This window comes from Dermacentor variabilis, unplaced genomic scaffold, assembly GCF_050947875.1.
Source record: "Dermacentor variabilis isolate Ectoservices unplaced genomic scaffold, ASM5094787v1 scaffold_12, whole genome shotgun sequence".
Lineage (NCBI taxonomy): Eukaryota > Metazoa > Arthropoda > Arachnida > Ixodida > Ixodidae > Dermacentor > Dermacentor variabilis.
The window spans coordinates 42,204,187-42,231,468 of record NW_027460280.1 but is presented as its reverse complement, the minus strand read 5'-3'; the positions used below and the strand labels follow the sequence as shown (position 1 = coordinate 42,231,468).

At 47.0% G+C, this 27,282-nt stretch overlaps 1 protein-coding gene across 1 annotated transcript in view; it reads right to left on the bottom strand.

Annotated features, from left to right (window-relative positions):
• LOC142565810 (uncharacterized) overlaps window positions 1–27,282 on the bottom strand; it is a 67,573-nt gene that overhangs the window by 25,073 nt on the left and 15,218 nt on the right. Inside the window, exon 5 of the mRNA XM_075676347.1 lies at window positions 17,806–17,871. Within this exon, the coding sequence (XP_075532462.1) occupies window positions 17,806–17,871 (66 nt within the window). The remainder of the gene's footprint in view (window positions 1–17,805; window positions 17,872–27,282) is intronic.

Genomic DNA, 27,282 nt, shown 5'->3' with positions numbered 1-27,282 from the left:
TAATGTAAATACTTTTTTTAGCGATACTTTGGATAGCAGGCACGTTGGCACGTTGTACCAGAACATCTATCGCTTATTCATTTTACTTTTGTTCTGCTGCACCTATTAGTTCACTCTTCATAATTTCTTTTTATTCTGCGCACTTTTTATTCCACTCCGCTGTCCCATTGCTGGCCGGCCCTTGTAAAAGTTGTTATAGAAACTCCGCTGTCCGTCTGGCTGTCTGTTAACTGCAATAGACTTTCTTTTCTTATGCAACTGAATATCATATATGATTTTTTAAAAGGAAAATTCAGGAGTCAGCCGTTGGCTGCAGGCAGGTACAGTGTGGCCGGCAAAATCTTCTTCGCCATTCTTTCCTCTTCTGAAAACCACTGATCACCAAATGAAGAAGCATGTTTATTACTCGTCAGCCCTAGGCAAAAACTGTTTCGAGGTTCTCTGAAATGTCATCGTGAAAAAAAGAATGCTGCCTGTATCATTTTTGAGAATATCGTGCGATCGTAAACGCAAATTATATTTTTGACCAATGATCATAGCGTTTTTTTTTCGTGTGTCATGTTGTACGCTATAAATTTCGTACACTGTCGAAAACAAAAGTAATTGCAAGTCAGCGCATGTGTGTGTGGCCTTCTCGTCTCCTCCTCGTCATTTCGCACTGTTATTCGTTCACTAGGAATCCTAGCGCCTTTCTTTGATGTCACGTCCTGTCTACGAATCACATGAAACCACCCCATCGAAGCGATGCCATCGGTGCTGCTCAACAAGCTTTCCCTGTTGCGTTGCTGGACCTAAGAACTCTTGGACAGTTACACGTTAATGATTTGTTAGGCGTAGGGAGGGAACATTGCTCACCAACAGTTATGGTTCTCCGACAGGCCATGCCGGGTATCTCAGAGTACCACTAAAAAACGATGGTGCAAAGATAAAGGGGCCATGTTTTTTTTGCCACAATTGCGCTGACAGGTATGATAACTTGTGCTATGATTACAGTTTGAAGTTCTAACAAACTAAAATAAACACACAAACGTATTATTAGTTACTTCATCGTGCTTGTTGTGATAGCGCAATTCCAACTGCAACATTTTGAACTGTGGAAAGGGCCTAGTAAAAAAAAGTAGATAGATAGATAGATAGATAGATAGATAGATAGATAGATAGATAGATAGATAGATAGATAGATAGATAGATAGATAGATAGATAGATAGATAGATAGATAGATAGATAGATAGATAGATATAGAGCAGCCTCCGTACCAAGTTTTGCGTTTGAAATACAAGTGCGCACGTCACAAAAAAAAAACCTAAAAAATGAAGGTTTTTGATATTGGCATTGAAGGAGGTGGGGGGGGGGTGGCATAAAGAAAGATACGCTGCTATTTTTGCTCGGCGTAAATGAAGCGGAAACCAGAACGGCGGGCGAGACCCAGCGCACTGTCTGGGCGCGGAACCTCCGAGCTCGAGCGGTGCCAGCGGAGTGCTAAACATGTCGGAGGCCATGGTCTGATATTTGCGTCATACCAGCTAACTACCACGTGCACCAGCTAACTACCACGCGTCTTAACCTTGGGTGCTATTTAAGAGCTCTTAATAAGGTAATTATAGCATTATCAACCCTTCATCTTTGCCAATATTGATTCATTGGTGTATACTACTCTTCTGCAGGTGACCAATTCAGTCAAAGTAAAATTTTGTTATAGTTAGCCTTTAAAAGGACACTAAAGAGGAACACGAAATCATCTTAGACTAATAAGGTACCTTCTAAAACTCTACATTTGGTAACTTCACGGTAAAAGGTTGGCTGTTAGAACAGAAACTGAAGGCCAATCTTCGATTTCTCGCCCAAACTTCAGGGCCGGTTTACTTCGGTGTGACGTCACGGATTTCAAAGTATTCTCTTTGGCGCGGCAGAAGTTCTCGACACTTTCCAAGTACAGTCCTTGGCTATTTTTTGGAATGCAATGTGCAGAATTAACTAGCCTCGTAAAACTTCGAGACTGCATACTTGAATTCGGCGCGGAAATCGACAGCAACGCAAGAACACAAGACGAGCGCTGCCTTAACTGGAGTTTACCAAGATCAGCGCACGCTAGGAAAACGCCGCCTGAGTCCGTTGCAACTATAGCCCTACCTTACTGAAATTCAGGACCTCATAGCGGGCTTTTTTGTGAGGGAATTTGAATGCGGCTTCGCCACCCGTCTCTCGTTTTCACGTCTTTTTCTGGCTTATCGAACCTTCTCTGACTGTAACAGTGTTTATTATTGTTGTTGTTGTATCGTAAAAGCGTGAATAAATGATACATCTAAACTAATTTTTTCTCTTTATTGTCTCTCTAAAACGTACGATATCCTCTTAGAATCCTGCACTACCATCAGCTTCTAAATATACGCCGCGAAATACATTAGTTTTCGCCCGCGGTGCTTGTATGGTAGGTGGAACGCCGGTGCATTTCGCCTCAGGTCCTGATGACGAATAGAACTGTTCTAGACTAGAGGTTATACCTACGTACTTACTTTAAAAAGCACACGCCTTGAAAACTTATTTGGTTCAATAGCGTGCTTGTAACAACGTTGCACGAGATAAATATTTTTGAAACTTACGTAGCGAATGTTGGTTATGTAAACGTATTATCAGCGGTTATCGGAAAATTTCCTATGACTTGAACGTGCGTAAAGCATCGCCATAGAAATAAACTTTTTATCTGTATGCAGGACACTTCTTAGAAATTACTTATGTCTTATCTGAAAAACCTGACATGTTCGTACCGCGCCGCTTATTACTTGTGTTCACGACATTTAATGAACTGCACAGTGGTGTGTAGACGAAAAAAAACATGCCGAAAGGAAGCCGTTTTTAGGTTCTTTTATTTGTCATGCTTGTCTCGGAAACTTTTTGGTGCGAAACGAAAACGGTCGCCAAATCTCGACTATGCCTATAACGAAGCACACGGACACAGTGGGGTATGCCTGGCAGTGTAGAAAAATATCTAATTTGTCTTAATTAAAGAAAAATAAAGAACCAGTCTGCTAGTGTGTATGCAGAATAGAAAATGCAAGAGAGCGACTTTACTGAAAGTAAAAATTAAGAAGGTCAAGCTGCGCCGCCTTTGCGAACGGTTTGCGTATACGCTCTAATATTTATCATTTCCTCGACGACGATAACATCCTGGACATTCATTATAAGCTCCATCCGGGTGGCGCATATTTGATATGTCACACGCGTCCGACGCGCGACTTTAGCCGCATTCTTCTTCGGGCTGTATATAGCCAGCTCAATTTCTAATAACGGCCGTCTGCACCTCGGGGATATTAATACATCTTTCGTATACAGTGAGGTAATGTGTACCTAAACGAAAGTAAAACAAGTTCTACATTAAGGCAGCGCTCGCCGACGAGGGGAGAAACTGCAGACGATCATATAGTTGGAACGGGACCAAGGATTCCTTTTGCTCGCAATCCTCGCGCGAGCTCAATTTCGTGGGTGAAACGGGATCCCGAATCCCTCACACGGTTCTCCATGCGAAAGTATCAACGTGTCGCGCTCGAGAGCCGCTGCAGTCGCGTTTTTTTGCCAGAATGACGCAACGAGGACAAGTCTGTCAGGCTGCCAACTATTCTTCTCGAGCAGCGCGAAAGGCCGCTTGGCACAAAATGCTGGACAGACATGGCGAGTTTTACAGCCGGACTTGTGCAAGACGGCGCGCGCCTTCGCGTCAGCGGTGCGATATATTTTTGCACCGTGGAACGGCGGCAGTATTCTCGGAGCACGCGCCGACATTTGCGCCTTGGCTGCCACGCCCTGGGACATTAGTTTCCAACGTAGCTACAGGCGAAGCAGGTCGAGAACGCTGAGCAGCGTTGCTAAAATCAACTGTTTACAGAGTCAAAGAATTCTTGCTAACAGGCTTTGACTAGCTACGGCTGCAGCTGCCCGAATGTGACGGAGGAACGAAGAAAGTACTCTCAGTGCAGGGTCCGAAGGGCTGGGAGAGAAGCAGTGCCGGGGAGAATATAGGGATTTCTTGTCTCTACAAAATATGCTTGTACAAAACATCGCCAACAGTAAAAGCGCCTTTGGTGGATCCCCCTTTCCCTCGCCGTTTTCCTCGCTGTTGACTTCGTTTACCGGGGTTGCGAACCATCTTTGACGTAAATGTGGCACTTGACGCAAGGAAATACATCGGAGGGCACCTATACACGCGGCCATGCCTTACTGGAGTCTCTTTCTTCCAGAGAGCCCGTGTGCCTGAAGCAAGGATCAAACGGTGCTCAAGTCAATTCTACCGTGAATGTTCAAAGAGGCCAAACAGTACCAACCGCGATGACTCTTCAACGGGAAGCGCCTCATGTTAACAGACGACAGCGTTTGAAACGGGCGCTTGTCGCGTTGCTATATAGAGCACATGTATAGCCGACCACATATAATAGAACTGTATAATAGACGGCCTGACAACTTTCCTGCCTTGCCCCGTGCCAAAACCTCGCTGGTTTACTTATATATATATAATGTTTCACTGGAGAAAATGTATGTGATGCTACAGCTAAATTTTCGTAGTGAAATGTGTGTTGCAAGTGCCGAAACTTACCTTTTACGCAGTAATGAACACTTGTTTAACACAAGTTCCGCATTAGTGGTGAGTACAGCCATAATAATTCGTGCATACATCTATGGTGAAGGCCAACTTAACAATTTAAAGCTCCATTCTCATTAGAAAAACTCTGCTTAATCTAATTATGCAGATTTTAGACACTATGGGAATGAAATGTTATGTGAAACATGTTGCAGGTAGCTGGCTCTCTAGCATCGTCTGGGGTCCTGCAAATTGCTGCAAAATGGCGCAATGTTTCCGTGTAATTCGAGCAATACTTTGCGTGACGCGAGCGAGCGTGTTACGACAACGGCGCACAACGATGACGATAGCATTACTACTGATCTATTGAACTCCTGCGAAGAAACGTTACATGTTCCGCTACGACATGGGCCAATCCCGAAGGCGGTAAAGTGCTCAATGCACTAGCTGCTACAAGGAGAGGACAGGGGAAAGAGAGTCGGTCCCTAAGGCGGCACTAGCTTCCACGAGGGAAGAATGGGGAAAAACTGGCGCGCTTTCGCTATAAAAAGCAACTTGACGCTATGCAACATGACGCGCACGAATGACCGTAGTGAGGTTGACAGTTATTCATGGATTGCATTCCTGCGGCACTGACCCAATGGAAATTGCCGCGAGCTTATACGTACTATCGTTATTCAAAGCAAATTGTTGCTATATGTGACACGACGCACGCGCAAATCGTCTCAAATTGCTAGTTAGTTGGGACAAGATAAGTATATGCGGCCTAATAGGTATAAAACATCGAGCTATTGCGGTGGGCGACCTTCATTGCAATCCCCATTGGGCGCGAATTTTTTTTCTGTCGAAGATGCCCGTGAGGCTGCACAGGAACCTACCTATCGCAAAGTGCTTGGTACGAGGCAAGGAATGTTTCGTATTAATACAGTAAATTTCAAGGGAAGATAGCGAGCCGCATTTTGGTGCTGATATAGGGGCGTCTGTGCGGGAGAGGCATAGTATCAGATGTTCGGCATGGTGTCGAACCCTCAGTAGTGCAGATATTGATCTCAAGGCTGTTTTTAAAAGCGAAGCTTTCCTTTGCGAACATCGCCGAGTTGCGTGACCGTGCCTGAGGCCTGGCTGTCCCTTGCCTAATAGGCCAACCAATGACAGCGGAGCACACGCGCCGCTTGCGTCGCTTGATTCCTTGCAGTGCCACCAGATGGCGCTCGCTTACGCGCGTCCGCAGCAGCGGCGGCGCCGGCCGTGCGGGGAAGAGAACAAAACGAACCAGAAAGCTCGCCTTCGCGAATCCACGGCTGCACGGTAATGAGAAAATAAACGCTTCTGCGGATTGAATGAATTCGAACTGCGCTACGTACGTATCTGTGTACTGCCTCTGAAATCATTATGCGTTGAATTCGAATTGCGCTATGTTCATATGCGCATACTGCCTCTTAAACCGTGGTGCATTCAAGGCGTCCGTCGTACTCGGTAGTAGTCAGCAACTCCGCTGTGCGTGCGTGTGTTTGTGCATTTGTGTGTTCGTGTGCATATGTACTCGTGTTTCGACTCTATGCAACCACACAAAGATTCACTCATGTGTATTCCAACTCCTTGGATCTGCTGCATTTTTTTTCTATGTGCCATTCAGTTCACTAGTAGTCCCCACGGAGGCGAAATATTAGTTACTCTTGAAGTAGTCTTTATTTCTCATGCTAATTATAAGCTTAGCACAAGGTGCCTATAGAACACCAGTATACTACCTTCCCCTCTCTGCATGCGTTGACGCAACAACTTTTTTATAAACTGTATGTTACTTTCAGCGTATCTATCAAGTACGAAACCTTAAGTGACATCAGGGGGGGGGGGGGGTATTCTGTAAGAGTCCATCCTCGTGGACTGTACATTTCGGTCGCTGCTAATTGGCTAGGGCCGCTCGTCTCCTCCTCGCCTCTACAGCTGCATCCATTCGGCAGCGGCCGAAATGGGCAGTCCACTAAGTGGTTTCTTGCAGAGTAACAAGCCCCCCCCAGATCTTTTCAAGACTAACGGGACTATATATATTACCTTGTACATATGTGCGTATCATCGGGTGAGCTTATTTAACGATGCATAGTATGTCACTCCTGCATGCCGATCCCGAAGGCAGTGACGGTGTATAGTGCTGCAGACGGTCGCCCTCACCTGCTTTCTCCTTGTGGGCACCGAGGTCGCTGCCACTGCAGATACTCGGTCAGACAGCTCAGTATGGCATCTGGCGGGCAAGTATCCGTGTCCCCATTTCTTCGACCTTTCCCTTCTCATCCCCAATTTACGTAATTCACAGCTGTTTCAAAGTCTGGAGAAAAATTACACGCAGAACCTTCCGTGGGAGTTACCTAAATGGTGCGTAAGCATTTGCTACGAATCACCTGCTCTTTCGTCGTCGTATGCTGCTGCGTTTGGTATTATTGCGAGAAATACTGCGAAAGAATCGTGAAACGGAGAAGTGTGGTTGCAGCACCGAAACGTAACTGAGACCAGCATGAGGAGACAAAAGAAGAGGCGAGTAGTAGCAATGCTCATTCATGTTTATATGATGGTGCGTTTGGATGATGCCGCTGCTTTGGAAGGTGAGCATTGGCCGATGCGTGCTGTAGTACGTGATGTAACTGAACAGTGTCACGTTTCGTAGGCTTCATACGTATAGACGTTGTCGATGACGCTGCCTCCTCTCGATGAGAACCATTATCAACCACGATTAACCGTGCTCCAGCGGCGGCTACGCATGGCGCGGCCGCGAGAGCCCTATCTTGAATGAAAGTGATCTGCGATGGAGGCAGAGTGCGCCGAGTGTTGATAGCTTCGTGTGCGCTGTGTTTTCGCCGCTTAGTTCGCGTTGAAGCGCGAGGCGGCGCGAAGGTCAACTCGCTCGCTGCAGCGAGCCCTATCTTGAAAGCGATCTTGTCTTACGTAACGGACGGACGGACGGACGGACGGACGGACGGACGGGTTTCCTCGTTGGATAGGATTAGAAATGCTTACACATTAAAAAAAAACATATTTCGCTTTATGACATAATTTGTCCCAATACTAAGGCCATGCCACAAAACACCTGCAAGCTGCCGCTTCAACGGATGCTGATTTCATGTAAGAAGAGATGGTTGAACCACTCATGCGGCAGTTTGCCAAATAAATAATGCGTACCCAAGCTGGGGTCGATCGCTCATATACTGTTCTGATATGCGAAGACAGATCCAACGCATCAAAATGATATCGCACGTAGTGCATTCTAGACAACAACCCCCATCGTCCAAAGCTCGATACGGGATGTTTTCACGTTTATCGGATCACAGCCAGTTCCCAGCCTCATGTAAGGGTATTTACACCAAAGCTTAGAGACCTTCTCACTGCCATCGCACCACTGGCATGTCGTGAGAAGCACGCTCGCTCCAGCGGCCGGTTCACTTGTAACAGGCTATGCATCTGCCACTATCGGTAGCAAAGGCGATGCCATTCCAAGTAAACTTGCCAACATTACAGATAAACGCTATCACCTAATTTGATGCTTGTAACTCATTCCGTCTGTTTCAAACACTAAACATGGATGTCATGGGCACGGAACCAATATGTGATAGAGCCGTTTATCTCTTCCGCTACGCTTTTTACTTCCACAGCAAGTTATAATTAATGTTTGCGCTGGTTCGTGAAGCCACTTGTCTGAAGCCTCTTTTAATGTCATATGTGCGTCCAAGATTGGTGTGCGTGCAAAGTTGTGCATGGTAGTCTCGGAGGCAACATACGCCATTTGCGGAGTACGTGCTTTAGGTGGTGCAAAATACCACGTCGCAGCAAGCAGGCTCTTATCTTTGCTGGCGCAAGTTCGTCAACATGCATGATAAAGTAACAAATCGACAGTGGGCTAGTTGATTGAGCATAGTTAAATTTGTGAGCCAAAACAACAATAGAACCAGACTGCAGCAAGTGCACAAACACGTAGCTAGGTGTCTTGTGTTTGTGTACTCGCCAGTGTGGTCCTGTTTCTCTCTCTTTGTTTTTGCTCACAAATTTAAGTATGCCTGAGAAACGGTAATTTATAACCAAGAACATGAACGTCAGCGGCACTGTGTGCAAGAGACCTGTGCAGGCTATTGTATTTTCTCAGTCGCAGTTTTATGCAAATAGTCCTTATGCAATTTTACGCAAATAATAAACGCATTTAAGGATGATACTTGTAGAATATCAATCTGTGTGTCCAAGCTTCCAGAACTTCCAGATAGAGAGCTCTAATTTTCTTCTTTGGCTTTGGAAGTATGGCGTTCGATCATTATTCAGAAGGGCGATAGTCTTCTGTGTAAGTCAACCATTATTTATTTAATGCGACTAGATAGTATCGAATTGCGACAGCCGCAGTCACCCTAGCGAAATTAAGGGCCCAGTACCTCGCATTCATCAACGTGCCATGTCAGCCAACACAAAGCAATTTTGCGCATTTGCGTAAGGGCCTCCTGCATGTCGGAGTATGCAGTCAGTGTAGCGTTTCTGCGTCGACTGTTCAAAATCAATAATCTGCAAATGTGTTTATTTTCATTATCATTTAAGAAAGAACACATATTATCCGTAATGAAATCAGCTTCTGCCTCCAGGCGCAATAGAACAAATAGAACGAGGTCGTACTCATCTCGTGAACTTAATAAACAGCAGATGAACTGAAAGCAGGGTGGGTTGGTACTTATTCATGCTCTGCGTTGCGTACAAACAACACTGATGAATGGAGTACTATATACGGCTTGAGCGCTTGTGTCGCCTGGCCCTTCACTTCGTCCGTGTGTTTTGTACGCGACCAAGAGCGTGAATTTCTAAAGACCTGTCTTTTCCCCCGCTCGTTCTCTCTATTTTCTCTCTGCGGCTAACTAGGCCCCTATGTGAATTGCAGCCAAAGGACGTGACTGAATTTGTTTTCTAAAAATAAATAAATAAAAAAACTTCGCACAGCCATCTGCGCACGCTAATACCACGATCAACATTGAGTAGGCTACGAGACAGTTCGTGTGGCTCATGAGCATTCCAGCGCTATAAGTTAGTCCCATTCAGTGTACTTTGAATGAAGACGCGCATTTTTTCTCTGGATTTTTCATTCAGTCAAGCGATCACGTAACATCTGCAGGCCTTTATTACAGGAGAAGCACGTGCGTGAGATTGCCTACGGGAATCTCACGAAACCAGTGAGAGTCAAATAAGGGTACAATTGACTGATCTGTGCTCGCCCCACCCGCCTCGGATTCTTTTGTTTCGTAATTTATATATCCGCTACCTGGCATCACTGCAACGGAGACAGCGCACGACAACAGAGGCCACTTGACACTCGAGCGCAAACAATCCCCTCTAAACGCCGAGGCGACGGCGGCCGCCGCACTTCAAAGGGAGCGCACGTCTCCCGCCGCCCAGCGCCGCTAATCTGGTGGATCTCAATCATCCGTCACGGAGCCGAGCTTGTCTCCAACTGTGCGAGGCTTCTCCGGATGGAAACAAACTTGGCTCACTTGGCCCCCCATGAGCGTTCCGCCTCTAGAGCACTGTATGCCACTCGTGCTAAGTAAGACAAATCAATCCAATCCACTGCTTTCGTCCCCACCTGTACCCGTCCTCACTCTGAAGGGACAGAAAGCGAGCGAGCGGCTTCCGAATGCCAAGAAGCGCCGACCCAGCTGCACGGTTCGTAACTTCGTATTATATCATGACTCTCGAAGCGGGCCACGCGAAGGTCAAGCTGACTGAGACCAACTGATCACAATATCCAACGCACCAGTCTTTAAGCGTATCAGGTTAATGCATGATTAATATCCCTGCGTTAGAGTGAGGCAACTAAAAAGAGAAAGAAAGAAAACGTAATCCTTCTACAACGCATAGAAGAATGAACTGAAATTCCTCCGAGGCAATACACAAGGCTGAACTGTCATAGCTAAAACAAACGGCTCAAAAGTTGAATACAAGACACATACCAACACGTGATACGCAAGCATTATCGCAAGCTCCTGAACAAGCAATCATCGAACGTGAATACATCGTAACTTTTTCAAAGTGCCCGCGCATCGTTTACAATAAGCTGGCTCTTGGATTTCCACCGCAAGGATGCTAAATGCCCATCACTGGAAGTGACATCCAGAACCAGGAGGTAAAGACCGCTGGTGTGTGCCAATGTTTCAGGCACCCAAGTCCAAACCACATTTCCTTATGCGAAATCAGCGGTTCTAGACAAGAGATAACGCAAGACGTAAACTGAAATGAATAATGAAACAGCGACTAATTAATACTCTGCGTAATTATAATCATCAGTTGTCTTTAAGAGAACACAAGGTATGGCCATAAGTGGTTTCATAATTGAAAAAAAAAATGATTTGCGCCAAATATACGTTGCTATACTGCACACTACTTCTAGCTTATAGCTATGAGAAAAGCTGTCGATTCTTTGACAGCGGCCGACGGAGAGCACGAAACAGCATGGTCGGCTACTCTGCAAAACGTGGACGCAGCGTGAGAAAGCCTCAGCGACCGGGCCACTTACCATGGTGGCTGTTTCGGTGGCTCAAGAGGCAGGCGTCAGAACGCTCGGCTGCTGCGGACGGCTGTGCGAGCAGGACTGGTGCGCCGGGGCCCAAGTGCCCGTCCGCCCCCACCGGGCGCTCCTTGTAGGGGCAACCGGTCCGGGCTCCCGGAAGCTCGCCAACTCTCCACCCACGCGGCCGCGGCTTCCGGCCCGGGAGTGCTCAAACTCCACCCTCGCCACCGCCGCGCGTGGACAAGCGGGCGGCCCCGCGTTGCCGCAAGCTCCCGAGGCGCGGTATCGGACTGGGAGACCCTTAAAAAGCGCTCGGCGCGCGGCCGCGTTGAGTCGCCGTCGCGAGGAGCCGGCCCGCGAAACTTCACACCGCGCGCGCCGCCGGGTGCTGCCAAGGGCTGCTGCTGCTGCTGCTGCTGCTGACGCTGCCACCGCTGCTCCACCTACTACAGGGTCAAGGGTGAGCTGCGTCCTGTACGCGCCGACCGCTTCCGCGTCTCGCATCGTCGGTCCAAACACCGCGGTCACCCGCGGACCCAAAAAGAGACGGCTTGTTTTCGCGTCGGGCACTCGACGCCTGCGCGGAGTATGCGACATGGCTCGCGAGGCCAGCGTTGTGACGGCCGACGCGCAGACGACACTGTCGTCTGCTTGGCGGCTGCGAACACGCACGTTTATCGAGGAAGTGGACCGCATCGGTTCCCCTGCTGTCGCTTGTCGATGTTGCGTCAACATGCACCAGAGAACATGACAGGTGGCGGGCCTGGCTTGGAAGGTGTGGCTGCTTGCAAGGTGCTTGTCGTGTCCAAGTGAAGCGCGTAGAAGACAGCGCGCCTACAGGCCGCGTGCTTTGTTCCCCCTGATTGATGGGGCGCGTGGTGAGCGGCGGTGGCAGCGCTCCTTGGCTGCCTCTTCTAAAGCGCCGTCGGCTGCCAGCGAGGCCGTTTGTCAGCGCCTCATTTAGGCGCAACCCTTCTCCGTCAGCTGAGATTAATCGCTATCGCTTTGATGGCTTGGCCTACCGAGATTTAATGACGTTTTTGGTCTGGAAATCTGCGCTACGAGAAAGAAAAAGTATAATTAGCGTGTCATGCTTTTTGGTTCGTTTCCTTAGTTCATTTAACAATATATGCTAACGAAATTTACACTCCCGCGCACTGATTGAATGCGAGATGATAATCGATGCTTTCACGTTACGTGTGAATTGCCAGCTAGCTATACACTATAAGCGCTCAGCGCATTCACGAAGAACAAGGTCAGTGGTACATAAGAAGGTCCTTTTCTGTTACACGTTAACGATCGTTGGCCATCCCGGGCCCTTACACCTATAAACCCCATATATCACCATCGCCGGTTACACACAACCTGTATAGTATGCTAATTGCTCAGCACTAGAACTCGTTTACCGTATATGACATAATATATATATATATATATATATACATATTGCAAGGATAAAATACATCATTTTGTTGTAAAGTAAAAAAAAAAAAGCCAGCTACGCCGGCGCGATGTCATGTGGACTATGTGCACATAGTCCACAATTTTATATTTCCATGCAACATTCGTGATCATCACTTGCCTTCCGCAATGAAATCAGCCCAACTGATGCCCCGCGTGAAAGGCAAACAACGTAGTTTTACAGGCAGGCTTATGAAAACACACAAACGCACGCACATGCACCGTACTAACAGAAGCAGCACGACACGCATTTGCGCGGAACTCCAGAAAGGGCCCTGCTCGCGGCTGAACGAGCGCGTAGCCGTGTCGGCGCTATCAAAACAAATCGCGCTCCCCGGCTTCCCGTGATCCGCACAGCATTGTCCCGAGGTGCCGCCTCGGGGCTCCGAGCCAAGAAAAGCAGGGCGGCTAAGCTACTTCCGCAGCGACGAACCGAGTTGCGGCTTTGGCGCGTCCTATCGCCATTCGTCGCGCTGCCGCGCGATACACGCTCGCCGAGATTGAACGACTCGCTGAGCTCTGCTTTTTCTTCTGCACGTTGTTCATTCAGTCCAGGCGAAGAAAACTGAGCGAGCGTTCGATGCTGCGTATACACTAAGGAGAAAAGATGGGCGAGTTGGAAAGGATGCATACTTAGACAACGGAAGACACAGAGCTAGAAGTACAAAGGACGAGTTCTTCTAACTCTCCGTCTTCTGTTGTCTTCGCGCTGAATTAATTAGTCTGTGTAGGCATGGCTGCCAGTAAAGATGATACGAAATTTTATCCCTGGTAAGAGTAAATACCTGGTAAGTACCTGGTAAGAGTAAATGAAATGTATTTAGTTTTCGTCTACACTAAATGCTGAACGCACGCGCATACAGGAAGTTGAATAATTAAATTAATAAAAAAGCGAAGATAAGACGAGAAGTGTCCCTCAGTTTTGTACTCGTAGCAGCACTCCCGTATGTCACATCCGCCTACGCCTCATCCCGAAGACAAACCTGGCGAGGTAAGGGAAGGCTAACGTACAGTACTGCCAGGCAACGCGCAATCTCTTGGGGCATAAGTTGCAACGTGACAATAGGAGAAGCTTTGAAGAAATTCTGGCATTCAACGAGAAGAAAATTGGCGAAAAGAAAATCGCCATACAGCTGCTTTGAACTTCTACATTGGAATATGATAACGGATATGCTGAATAAAGACAGTTCTTTGATGTAGAGAACTTGTCCGGAAAGGCAGTCATAAAACGCCTGAGTTGGTCGTCGTATGGCTGGTCGGGTGAATGTTGGGGGTGTTGGCCAGGCGACACAGTGAGAAATTCAAAACCCGAATTACAAAATTGAATGAATTACTAAATGGGAAATGAATGAATGAATGAATGAAGGAAGGAAGGAAGGAATGAATGAAGGAATGAATGAATGAATGAATGCAGCGAATGAACATGATGTTGTCAACTATTGTAATATGAGTTTTAAAGAAGAGATGACTGTTGCTGTTACTTAAAATTTAATGACTGCACTTATATCACCTCCATTTCTCTGTACCTATCTATGATTTGTCTCTGGACAGCCGGCTCGAGTTAATTCGACTCGGTTAATTCGATTTTCGCTCAATTTACAAGCACCGGAAAACTTTACGAAGAATTTTACATTGTTAGGGAAGGAAAACTCGCTTAGTTCGAAGTAGTAAAGGCAAGGCGCAGAAGACGAGGACTCAAGAAGAAGAACACAAACGACTTCTTCTTCTTGAGTCCGTGTTCTTCGTGTTCTTCTTCTTGAGTCCTGGTCTTCTGCGCCTTGCCTTTACTATTTCAAGCATGAACCAACTAGCCCAAGCAAGAGTTTTATTTGAGCATATCGCTTAGTTCATTCGAAAGCCTGCCGCTTCGCTTGATTCGACATCCACTGGGCATATCAGTTACTAAAAGACGGTAAAATCTTTAAAACAAGAAATTCAGCGGAATGTGCTACTGCTTCTCTATGCGTGAGCCTCTTTCATTCTAATTTATTTTTATCTTTTAGGGACGAACGCGCCTTCCGCCCGTGAAGCCATTCGTTCCTGCTTAATTGCTTCACGTCGTGTCATGCTGAAACAGCTTTTAAATATGTCGGCTCCTCTTCGCCTCATGCTGGTTGGTCTTCCCCGCTTCATAACCAAGAAACAAGAATACGTTAGGCTACTTCAAGCCATGAAAAAAAGAAAGATCGGAATCCATTCATTTTGCCGCCTTTCCTAAATTCGACCTTTCGGATAATTCGACCAAATGTTGTGGTTCCACAAAGGTCAAATTAACGGGAGTCGACAATATTTGCGCGTAATAGTGGCGGCAAGGAACACAGTAGCAATACTGTGAATGACGAAGCTAACTTTTATTGGACGAACCTGTGCCCACAAAAACAGGCTACACTTAAAGCACAACGATATACGGCGAACACAGTCGTCTATCGTCGAAATCTGATCTGCCGGTCAAGCCCATTGGCTTTTAGACATGAGCCGTCGAAGGTTCCAGAGTGCCCGCGGTGCTTCCAGAAAGTTCTTCACAATTCGCGTGGCAACAGACAGGAGCAAAAACCGTCGATAGCATTGGAGAAACTTCTGATAAATGCAGGCGCGTACCGCACTGAGCGATAACATTTTGTAGACGGTGAAAAGCGGTTACCCGAAAAAGATATACAAGTAAACGTGTCAATGCCCCCCACTCAGGAAGCATCGTCCCGATGCTACAAACATAACAGGATAGCGGAAAAAATGACACTTATTAAACAGCAACAACAAAGAAACAAAGTAGAAAGTAATACAACCCAAAAAAAAGTCCAAAGTTCACCTATGCAAAATCCCAAAGTTCGTTAGCGCTGGTAGAACGGCTTAAGTCGCACAACATGGACTATTTCAGGTCGTCAGCGGCGCCGCTGTACAGCTAAATGCCGTCTGACTCGACCTCATACTCGAGTGCGTCGAGTAATCGCTGGCGCCCGCGTGTCTTCCAGAATGTTTTACACAATTCCCGTCGCACATACAATCAGATTATACAAGATTCGGTGACAACAGACAGCAGCAAGAACCGTCGATAACATTCGAGAAACTTCGGATAAATGCAGGCGCGTCCCGCGCTGAGCGATAACAGTTTTTAGACGCTGATAAGCGGTCACCCGAAAAAGATATGCAAGTACACGTGTCAATATTAATTTTTAAAATAGGCTTCAGTTTGCTTCGGTAAGCGTCACTCAGTTAAGAGGAAGCTTTAGCTCGAGTGCTCCTATCTAAATACATGTAAAAGGAGAATTCGTTTTTCTCGGCAACCACTGCACCGAATTTGACGAGGTTTGTTGTATTTAAAAGACAAACTTAAAATCTAGTGACTGTTGGTTTCGAATTCTTGAGTTAGGTCGTCAATTTTTTATTAAAAATTGCCAAAAATCGAAAATTTTCAGAAAACAAAACTATCAAGTTTACAACTCTGTAACTCAACCACTAAAAACGATACTACAATTCTGTGAATGGCATCTAAAAGTACATCTAAAGCGGACAAAATGGATATGTTACACATGAATATAAAAAATTTAATCATAGGGAAATACAACTTTTGCAAAACCGTTGTAAGCAAAGTAACAAATTCACGTAAGATGTAAAATGACCTACTGAATTTGTCCGCTTTGAATGATCTAATGGATGCCGTTTACAGAACTGCGATATCAGTTCTTGATGCAGAGCTATGAATTTGTAAACTTTGTGCTTCTATTTTTTTCAAACAGTCAAATATTTGAAAATCGTTTTAAGAAAATTCAAGCCCTAAATCGAAATTTCGCTTCCAACAGTCACTAGAATTTAACTTTCTCTTTCAAATGCAACAAATTTCATCAAAATCGATCCAGGAGTTATCTCATAAAAACTTTTTTGCGTTTTACATGTATTTGAATAGGCCGCGTCGGAGTTGGGCCCGAGCTAAAGCTTCCTCTTAAGAAAAAGCAAATAAAAGAAATAATGAAAAGCACTGAGGCAATGAAGCAAGAGAACCCGCTTGCATAAAAGCAGTGTACACGAGAACACATATTCGAGCTGAACTTGCAGCACTTAACGCACTTGAAAGTGTTTGCGTGTAATATCAGTAAAAAAAAAAAAAAAAAAAGGTCGCAGTTTCGCCCGACAGGCGAAACACCGATTGCGATAGCAAATTAGCACGCAGCTATACGAAGAGGGGATAGTAGTTTTATCGGCTGTATAAACTCGTAAACATTTGCTTACTAATTAAATTAACAAGCATGGTGTCACGCGCGCGCAAGCAAACATGAACACATCGTACTCGATGACCGCGCACACTCGCTCTCAAAACGCTGGAGTGAGAAAGCGCGGCAGCAGCAGCGATCGAGCGAATTGACATTCGTGCTGGCTCTCGCTGCAACGCGAACTAAACGGCGAGTACAAAGCGCACACGAAGCCATTCGTTCTCGGTGCACCTAGATCTGTACTATTCACAGATCGCTTTCAAGATGGGGCCCGGGCGGCCACGCCATAGGCAGCTGCTGCGGGAGTAGAACGCCCTCCCCCCCGGTGCCTTGCGCGCGACGGAAGACTGCGCGCTTCCTACCCGCTCTCCTCCCTTGCGCGCGCGCAATTGATCCGCATCGTCGGCTCACCCTTGTACGCTTTCACTCGCACAAACAGCACACGGCGCACAGCGGCGATGTTATCACCCTAGGACTTTATGCGGAACATCACGGCGACGGCGGCATAAATGCGCCTGGAGTGTCCATATAATTGCTCTCGCAATAAAAGTTAAGTATCCGGTGGTGGGATTTCAACCAGGATCACCCAGGGTAATATCCCGATGCTCTACCTAATGGGCCACAGACGCAATAGCGTACCGAAGAGGCTTTGCGTACGCGAAGTTAGGGGACGAAAACCACTGGATTTACAAAAGAACCCCAAAGGAGCCCAAAAGAGCGCAAGCCGGGCATGGCGCTTTCCGTACGCAAAAGTCCCTTTGGGCACCCAAACCAGCTTGCGTACTTAAAATCTCAAACTCCCCATTAGGGAGCTTTAGCTTTTTGGTACGCAAACCGCCAGGCGTACGAAACAAGGGAAAAGGAGTACAAAAAAAAAAGAAAAGAAAAGGAAGCAAGCAGGGCGTACCAATCTTGTCATACCCATGACCGGGTTGGAACGGGAGCGCTGTGCTCGCATTCCAACCTCGCCATGCCATTCTTTCCTTTGCAAGCTAGCGCTTTGAGATATTTTGCGCGTGCGTCGTGTTGTATAGCAATAATTTACTTGTAAAAGGGACAGTGCGCCAATGTCCTCCATCCTTGAAGGCCCTTGTGACAATGCTTTGAGACACTATGTGGCATTGCCTTAGGGATCGGCGTATGTTGCACCGAACAAATTGCAAGATCTATTTATAGGAGTACAAGAAATCAGTCGCCCTGCTGCTCTAGTCACACACACGCTCGCGTCGCACAAACAAATGACTACTTGCATACATTTGCGAAATTCGTAGCTACCTCTAACGTCAAAGTGAGGAACCCCTCGTCTCGCCGCTATAGTGAGGAAACGAGTGTTCCCGGCCGTACGTGCGCGAAGCGTTTGTAGTCTAGTTTGAGCGTGTTCGCCTGCTGCAGTTATACGCGAGTTATGTCGTCGATGATATACAAAGATTATATCCCCACTCCGTAGTCCATCCCGTTCTGGAGTGCGGACCTTTAAATTTGCTGCATATTGTTCGAAAACCGTTTGAAAATATCTGCAAGCTGACTGCCCTGAAAGCCTGTTTTCCAACCAAAAGCTCTTGTCCACAGACACTAAATTTGCTGAGGGGGGCATGCAGTGCCTTATTGATGGTTTGGATGCTTGTTTTGCGCTTGCTCTTTATTCATGATTATATTGCGCTTAGTGTTACACTGACGATTTTAAGTGATTGACAGGACGTGGACGTACGTACTCTTTATTTATATTGCCCTTTATTGAAACGTATGCTGTTCTGTGTGTTGTATGGGTGATTTCAATGAATGCATGCACTGTTCGCTTCACTTTGCTGCGCGCTTGTGTAGCCTTTGCCTTACGTGGCTATGAGCCACTGCATTTTTTAGCTTGCTTACGGGGGTATGAGCCATTGAATTCGTCTTACATGACGGACGAACAGCATTCTCGTTGGATAGCCATAGAAATGCTTACGCATTTGAAAAAGAAAATAACATATGTCTTACAGGTACCGATGGTAACACCATGAGCAATGCAGAATGTTCCATGGTCCTAAATGATACCTTCGCGAAGTCGTTTTCGGTTTGCTGTGCTCATATCGTCCTGTGCATGCGCAAACAAGATTTCTTTCCCATGGTTCGACTTGTCGATTTTGCGGGGATTCTGAAGCTAATTCAAGATTTAAAACTATCGTCTTCCATGTGGAGCTAACGAAATTCGAAATTTTTTGAGGAATGGTGCTGCGTCACTCCTATATATTTTTCATCACCCAATGTATTGAGTGCTCTACTTTGCCCGCAGATTGGAAGGGGGGAAGGCGGTTCCTCTGTTGAAATCAGGTAAACCGAATTCTCCTCTCAATTACTGACCCATTTCACTTACCAGCGTACTTTGCAAGATCCTTGAATACGTCATATTTTCCAATCTCGTCTACTCCTGCGAAACGACCCCCCCCCCCCCCCTAATATTGGATGTACACATTTCATCCTCTTTAGACAAATGGCAAGGCAATGAATGTAATTTTCAAGATTTGGTAAAGCGTTTGACGACGTGTCTCATCAGTTACTACTTCTTAAACTTAGTACCCTTAACATTGACCTTAGGATTCTGAAATGGATAGAATGTTTCCTAACCAACCGTACCCAAGTAGTTTGTAACAGACAACGATTCTGCATCCCCACACTGTGCCGTAAAGTCAGGTGTCCCTCAAGACTTTGTATTGGGCCTGTTACTATTCCTAACTTACATTAACGACTTACCCGCCGTAATTATAATAGTTATTTTAAACTATTTGACGACGATCGCATCCTGTACCGTGGACTAACTAACCAGCATGACAACTATATTCTTCAGTTGTATCTAGATAACATTTCAAGGTGGGTGCTCACAATGGATATTGTTTTTAAATCCCACTGAATGCAAAATTATGTCTGTCTCGCGTCGCTCAATCTCACCTACTCCTTTCGGCTACATCATCAATGGAACCAACCTTGAGCACGTGACTTCTCACAAAATAATATTGGAGTAACTCCAATTGACGGGATGCGGAGAACGTACGTACGACTGCATGCGGGCTTTTCTCGCCAACCGCACCGCCACAATAGGCACTGGCCAAATCGCTCCCCAAGAGTTAAAGTAGCCCACTGGAGGCACACCACAAGGGGCAATAATCTCACCTTTGCTGTTCAGAATAGCGATGTGTCGTCTGGCGCGACAACTGTACCAGAGAGAGAGAGAGAGTAATATAGGAAGGCAGGGATGTTAACCAGTCAATAGTCTGGTTGGCTACACTACGCTGGGGGAAGGGAGAAGGGGAAGCGAGAGAAGAGAGAGAGAAGGTGTAGATACGTGCACGGACAGCACTTAGTTAAAGACGCTCGCGCAAACCAGAAGTTCTGAGAAAGCATAACAGTGCCTTCACTGCCTTCTGAGCCGATGATCGGTCGGGACGGTGCTCTAGTAACGTCTGTTCACTCAGAGGACGATCATCTAATTTCCTCAATGTATTGGACAAAGATTGTCTTTGTGCTTGAAATTGAGGACAATGGCACAATAAGTGTTCAATGTTCTCCTCGCATCCGCAAACATCACATGCAGGACTATCAGCCATTCCAGCGCTGAGTAGGCATTCGTGAAGGCAACTCCAAGCCATAACCGACACAGAAGAGACGCTTCACGTCGGTGTAGACCGGCTGGAGGTCTGAGTTGAAGTGACGGGTTTAGTCAGTGCAGTCTTGTGCGCCTTGTATGTGTGGTGTTCCACTCTGCTAAGGAGATCGTGCGTGCTAAAATGCCAAGTTGTCTCGCGGCGTCGGTCCTTGAGAGAGGAATGGATACGCAGCGGTCTTCTTGGTTTGATGTCCGAGCTGCCTTATCGGCGTCATCATTTCCTATGATACCGCAATGACCTGGTATCCACTGGAAAGAGATATCATGGCCTTTTTCTCTTAAGTGATGGACAAGCTCCACGATTTCGCACGTGAGCTGATCGTGAGCTGCATGTCGGAGAAATGACTGCACACATTGCAAGGCCGGTCTTGAATCGCAGAAGACTGCCAATTTATAGGACTTTCAGCCTTTATCACATGAAGCGCGTCGCGGAGAGCCGCGAGCTCTGCTGCTGTAGAAGTAGTGACATGGGATGTCTTGAACCGCTGGGTTACTCTCATTGTTGGTACAACTACAGCGCCACCGGAACTGGTTGATGTAGTTGATCCATCAGTGTAGACGTGTGTGCAGTGGCTGTATTTCTCGTACAAGAGAAGTAAAGTTAGTTGCTTGAGCGCTGATGACGGCAAGTCCGACTTTTTCTGAATTCCTGGGAGTGTAAGGTTTACTTGAGTACGGCGCATACGCCATGGAGGAATGGAAGGCCTTGCCGCAGGTGTGTAACCTGACCTGAGAGAGGCACGGTGCGCGAAGATAGTCGCACTGAATGTCGTGTGGGGCCTATCTACAGGGAGACTTCCGAGGTGGTGGGTAGGGGTCCGGGCGAAGTGTCTTATGTGCACACGCATTGTTTCAATGCTAATGTGCGTTCTAATAGTGGAATCTTGAGCGACTGCAATAACTTCAGTCGTTGACGCACTCCGCGGTAGACCAAGGCATATCTTGAGGGCTTGGGCTTGGATGCTTTGGATTATATTCAGGTTATTTCTGCAGGTGTTGGACATGACCGGTAGGCTGTACCGCAGGAATCCAATAAAGAGGGCCCTGTACAGTTGCAGCATGGATTGTATTGGCACTCCCCAGGTCTTTCCTGCAAGGAACTTGAACATATGGCAAATTCCTGTCAGGCGTTTTCTCACATAATTCACATGAGGGGTCCAGGAGAGATTTTTGTCAGTGACCACCCCCAAAAATCTGTGACTCGTGCTGTACGAGATCAGTTGTCTGTCGACGGATATCACGTATGGAGACATTAATTTCCTGGTAAACGCCACCACTGCACACTTTTCGTATGATATATGAAGTCCTTGTTCTCGAAGGTAGGATGATGTTAAAGTGGCTGCCTTCTGAAGCCGCGCGCGAAGTTGCAGTCGTGTTACACCCGACGTCCGAATGCAAATGTCGTCGGCATAGATGGAGAGCCTAACAGTGCATGGCAGGATGTCGGCAAGGCCAATGAGTGTTTGTACAAACACTCATTGTACAATGAGCGTTGTGTACAGTGGTACACAACGCATTCGAAAAGCTAATAAGACAAGCCGCATTAATCTTTCAGAGGGACCGGCGGAGCTACACGCACGCGGGACAGGCCGTAATGACAAGGGCGCGTATTCCCCCACACCCACAATTCATCAGCGAACACGTAGCACCGCTACCGACTTGTGGCCCCCATACCCAAAAACATAAAGTAAAGAATAACTTTTAATAAACATAAAGCATACAATAAAGTAAGGCGTAAAGCATGCACACAACATATGAGTACAATGTTTGAAAAAAATCCCACGTGCAACGCAATATTCACAGACGCTGCCGCGTATCCGAACGTACACTCGAACGGTAGCGGAACACAAAAGAACAAGAGGTAAGCAGTGGCAATCGTCGACACGAAAGCCCAGCAAGAATTTACGGCATCCGTAAGGGCAGACACTCCGGCGGCTACCGAAACTTTTGCCGTGGCAATGGCCCTCGCTCACGCGGAACGCACGCAAAAGAGCGCCACCATAATCACAGACTCACAAGAAGCATGTCGCATGCTGCTCAGGGGCCACGTGACCAAAACAATTCGCTCAATAATACCGACGAAATTCTCCCATCATCATGGGATCGTATGGTGCCCAGGCTAAACGGGCCCGGAGGCGAACGAACTGGCCGATTCGCTAGCCCGGGGGATTATTAACCGGGCAGACTCGACTGAGACGGTCCCGGGCAGCCACCGTAATAATTTGGTTGCCCCAACGTGGTTGTTCCATGTCACCTTCCTTCGTCCGTTGTTTTATTTGGCGCCTTCGTTGTAATCATGTATAACCAACTCGCCCACCAGCACGAGCTCAGTCACCGTAGTAACCCCAGTCCAACGAGTGCCCGAGAGATCCTCGCTCATCAGCGTGCAACTAGAAAAAGATACCCTCCCCATCACCCACAACTCACTGGAGAGGAAGCAGCCAGCTGAGGCAAAATTTAAACCGAGGTATTCGCCTGCCTTAAATTACAAAACACCACGTTCCCCACTCGCTACTGGTCCGACTGCCGTGGTGCGGCGGCATATCAACACTACAACACATTACATGGGATTCTGAATCATACCTGTTTGATAAAACACGCCACACAATGGAGTAATGAGAGGCACGGCTAGCCAGCTCAGACTTGGGGCGACAGCAGTCCTTCATAAAACAGGTCAAATGCGCGGCCAAGGCCAGTGGGGCCCTGGAATAAAGGGGCCCCGACCATTCCACGAAACTCCTTTTGAACAATAAAAGCTTTTTTTTCTCTCTCTCTCTCCTAGAAATACCTGGGAATCCAACTAAACAATAAACTTTCGTGGCCTGCGCACGTTGAACACATCGCTATATGAAAAATTCCAACAGATCTCTTGGATACATATCCAGATATTCTCTAAAGACCCACCCCATTTAATATTACTGCTCTACAAAACACTAATTAGACCTGAGCTACAGTTTGCGTCATCAATTTGTAACCCTGCTCAAAAACATTAGCAGATACCATTTATTCAGTTCAGAACAAACAAGCTCATTTCATCCTTTCAAATTATTCCCGCACAGCTAGCGTTTCTTTTATGAAATCAGATCTTGACCTTAATAATTTGCAGCTTCGAAGAAAGATTTCTCGTATCTGTCTTTTTCAAAAGATTCTTTACCAAAATAGCTCACTTAAACAAGAATTCATTTCAGAAGTTTTGTACATGTCGTCGCGTCTTAATCATCGGTTTAAAGTTTTCATGCTTTTCTGTCGCACAAATGCTTACTCAGATTCTTTCCCGCCAAATGCCAGTGCAGAGTAGAACCGCCTTCCCCCCTCCATCGTCTGCATTGGGGATGCATCATCTTTTAAGACTGCGATAAATGATTACATTTTGAGTTCATCCCTTTAAACACTAATCATTGTTTGAAGGTGTTGTATTGTTATTGTTTATTGTGCCCACTCCCTCAGCAACGCCCTTCTGGGCCCTGAGGGCAATGTATATAAATAAATAAATAAATACATGAATACATAAATAAATGAATAATCACCTACCGCTCACAACTGACCGATCCTGGTCATAATGTATTCTACAGCGCCATTACGACTACTGAATAAGCGCAAGAAAGGGAAAAAAGAATTGGGATAGGTACCGTTAGATGAACCCGTCCCAGCATAATTCACCGCATAGGTAAGCCTCGATTTTAGACCACGACCGATGGTCATGGCAAAGTTCCAGAATGTGCCTCCTGCATCGTTTGCACATGTGATAACGGTAGGCATACCAAGCAATATGAGCTACAATACTAGCGACGTGATAGTAATCGGGGCCTATATTTTGTGGCAAGTCATTTGGTTTTCTATTTCTTTTAGCCTTTCGTCGTTGCATGCACCGGACGCCTTCGGCCATGCCGCCGTTATCACCAGGATTATCCACACCTCGCGGCATAGGAAAAGAAGAGAAGGAGAGACAATGAAATGGATGCGTGCAAAATACAGTCACTGATGCCTCGAGTGCGTCTCGCGCAACCACTGGGAGCAGTCACTAACAACAGAGAAACGCGTGATAAATTCATGGCCACAGCAGTCGAAAAATGTCGAGAACAAGTGCACGGGGCAATATGTAGGCAGGTAAACAAGATAAGTAAATATAATTGCAGCTGTCATTCGGCCCAGCTCAAGCTTGCAAGACGAAAGCAGCATATGATGCATACTGTTGCGATTCGGGTTTCTGAGCGGCCATTACGGTTCCGTGACAGGTGATGCGCCAGGTGTCGGGCGATCGAAATGTCCGTGGCGACGTCCGAAAGATGAGAAAAAGGGTTTATTTGCAAATTTACATGATAACGGTTTACATATACGAGCACGAGTACGAGCACCAGCACGAGCACGAGCACACTGCCGCAATACTCAAGATCCGCTTTTACAGTGGAGCTGTTAGAAATTCGCTGGGTTTTTCTTTGCGTCCGCAGCTTCGCCAAGCTGGGGGAGAGAGAATTGAGAGAAAGTGAAAGCAGAGTATAAAAATAGCACTGCGCAGCATAGCGACGCGGCGAGGGTGGCTGGAGCCGAGCGGGGGAGAAGGAGAGGAGCGCAGGCGAGTGAAAAACGCGGTCCGGATGCGTGCCCTCTCCTGTGGCGTATGAGGCAGGGGGGGGGGATTAGGCCAGGGAGGAAGGGCGTTCTTCTCCGGCGGCTGCTACAGTGCCTGGATGTCCTCCTCGCCTGCCGCTCCGTACAGAGTGGAGACAACCGCGGAGTGTACTACGGCGTTGGCCACGCGAATCGCGGACGCCGTAGTATAGACACCTTTGGCGGTCGCCGTAGGGACGCACTGCCGGCGCTCGTGTGTCTTGCGTGCGGTTTTGCACTACTATACTGGCCTTCCCCCAGCTCCACTGGTCTCTGGTGTTTGTGATAGCAGAGCCACGCATAATTTTTTAAAGGGACTGACAACTGGCTAGAATGTGTTGTGCGACGTTGATGGAAATGAAATGACCTGGATTTGTAGTGACAGAATTCAGCACGCTGTTCGCGGTTCAAGTAGGAATTATAAATTGGCAAGAAAAGTCTCAAAAACCAGGGAGTCGCGAGGCCTGGCGGTGAAATCCTTGTACTTCTGATGCAGTCTATGATATTACTGTATGTGAGTCGGCTGTTATTAAGCATAACATAATTATTGCTTAAAATTGCAGTTGCTTTATAATTAGACACTTGCGCTTTATTCTATATGCTTCGGAAATGAAAAGCGCACGCATGGCTACGGCAACACGCTTAACTGCGTATCACGTGTAAAAGCGTCGTTTCGTATTTGATCCGATTAGATTTATTTTGACTGGTTAAATACGCAGCATTTGGACAGGAAACCACGAAAACATTTAGCTGTTATCTTAGAAATATAATAAAAAACATCAATCGCAGGAATATCGACTTGATAAACAAAATAATATTTTCTCACAGTTACGGCCGCAGTTGTCTGCCTCCCACTAATGCCGGCGTATAATCGTTATCACACCCACTTATCACCGTTTTCAGCATGCTTCCAGTGAATGACTACATCCTGTCGTGATCGGCCGTTCACCCCGCGACACTCCTGTGTCACGTACGGCTCGCACGATTATGGGGAACGCACCGACGGCCTCGTCAAATTGTGTCTCGACACATGCTTTATGACCAGTGCGGGAATACCTCGTTCAGGAGAGGTTTGAGCAATTAGCAATGATACGGCTGTCACCTGTAAGCTGCACAAATTGGCTTGTCCAAGCCGGAGACGCGGTCAGTGCGATGATACGGCCATCACCTGTCAGAATGCGCTCGGAGTCAGCGTACGTTCCCCTCCTTTCCCTGTTTGTGTCCAGGAAGAGCGTGTGTTTCCGACCAAGTTCCCTCTTTAGGAAAAGGGCAACCTACCTCCGGATTGCTGGGACCTGGTGTCATCGGCCTTCTGACACTGGATTGGGCGAAGTGACTAAACAATGATCACGCAAGGCATAAAAGGAGCTACGGACGGCTGGAGTGATCAGCGACTACCACTTCATCATCAACGTTTCTGTATTTCTTTGCATTTTCTTGTACATATGTAAATATATACGTGTTTGTCAAACGTCCTGAATATCGGACCCAGCCTCACGTTCACTCGCTCCTCCACGAGGAAGGAGGATCCCACGTCTTCGAACCCCGAGTCGCAACATTCCTCACTGCCGATATAAAAATTCTGAAAAAAAAAATGTTCCACGGCGTTTTCCGCGTTACCAATTCATGAATAGACACTCTGAGCGGGAAGCTTTCCATTGCGTTAAAAAAAAAAAAGATATCATGAAAATTGGTTTTCAGTCCCTTCAAGCACTTCTTTCCCCCTTTTTCTCGTCGGGGAAATTCACTGTTCTTCTTTTCGGCCAATCACAATCGTCGAACCGTTTTCAAAATCCCGCCCATGCCGTCGCACCGTTCCACCGGACTCCGCCTCCAATGATGCGCGATGTCTTCCGCATACGAGGCAAAGATGTGGCAAACGGGAACTTGATGTCGACGTCGTTCCCACGGAAGTCCTCGACATTGGCCCCTTTTATCAATTAGTGGGTTCTTCGTGATGGTCTGCGTGTCACAGTCAGGTTCAGGTAGAGTATAGTCTTCACGGCAGCTATTGCTTCCACGGAGGGCGGCGGCTCTTGTCGCCTCGAAATGAGCTCCTTTGTTTGCGCGCGTCACACTCCATGTCTGCTTCAGCCTAGTCCGGACGGGCGCTCGTTTCGCCCGTCAGCTGTGGGCGGTCGAACAGCCGAAGATCCGGAAGATAACTGCTTGTCCGTTAGTCTCCGGTGACGCTGTTTTAGTCGCCAGCTCTCTCTGGTCCTGAGGAAGCGACGATGCAGCGTGAAGGGCCTTTCAACGCTGCACGCTCGCCGG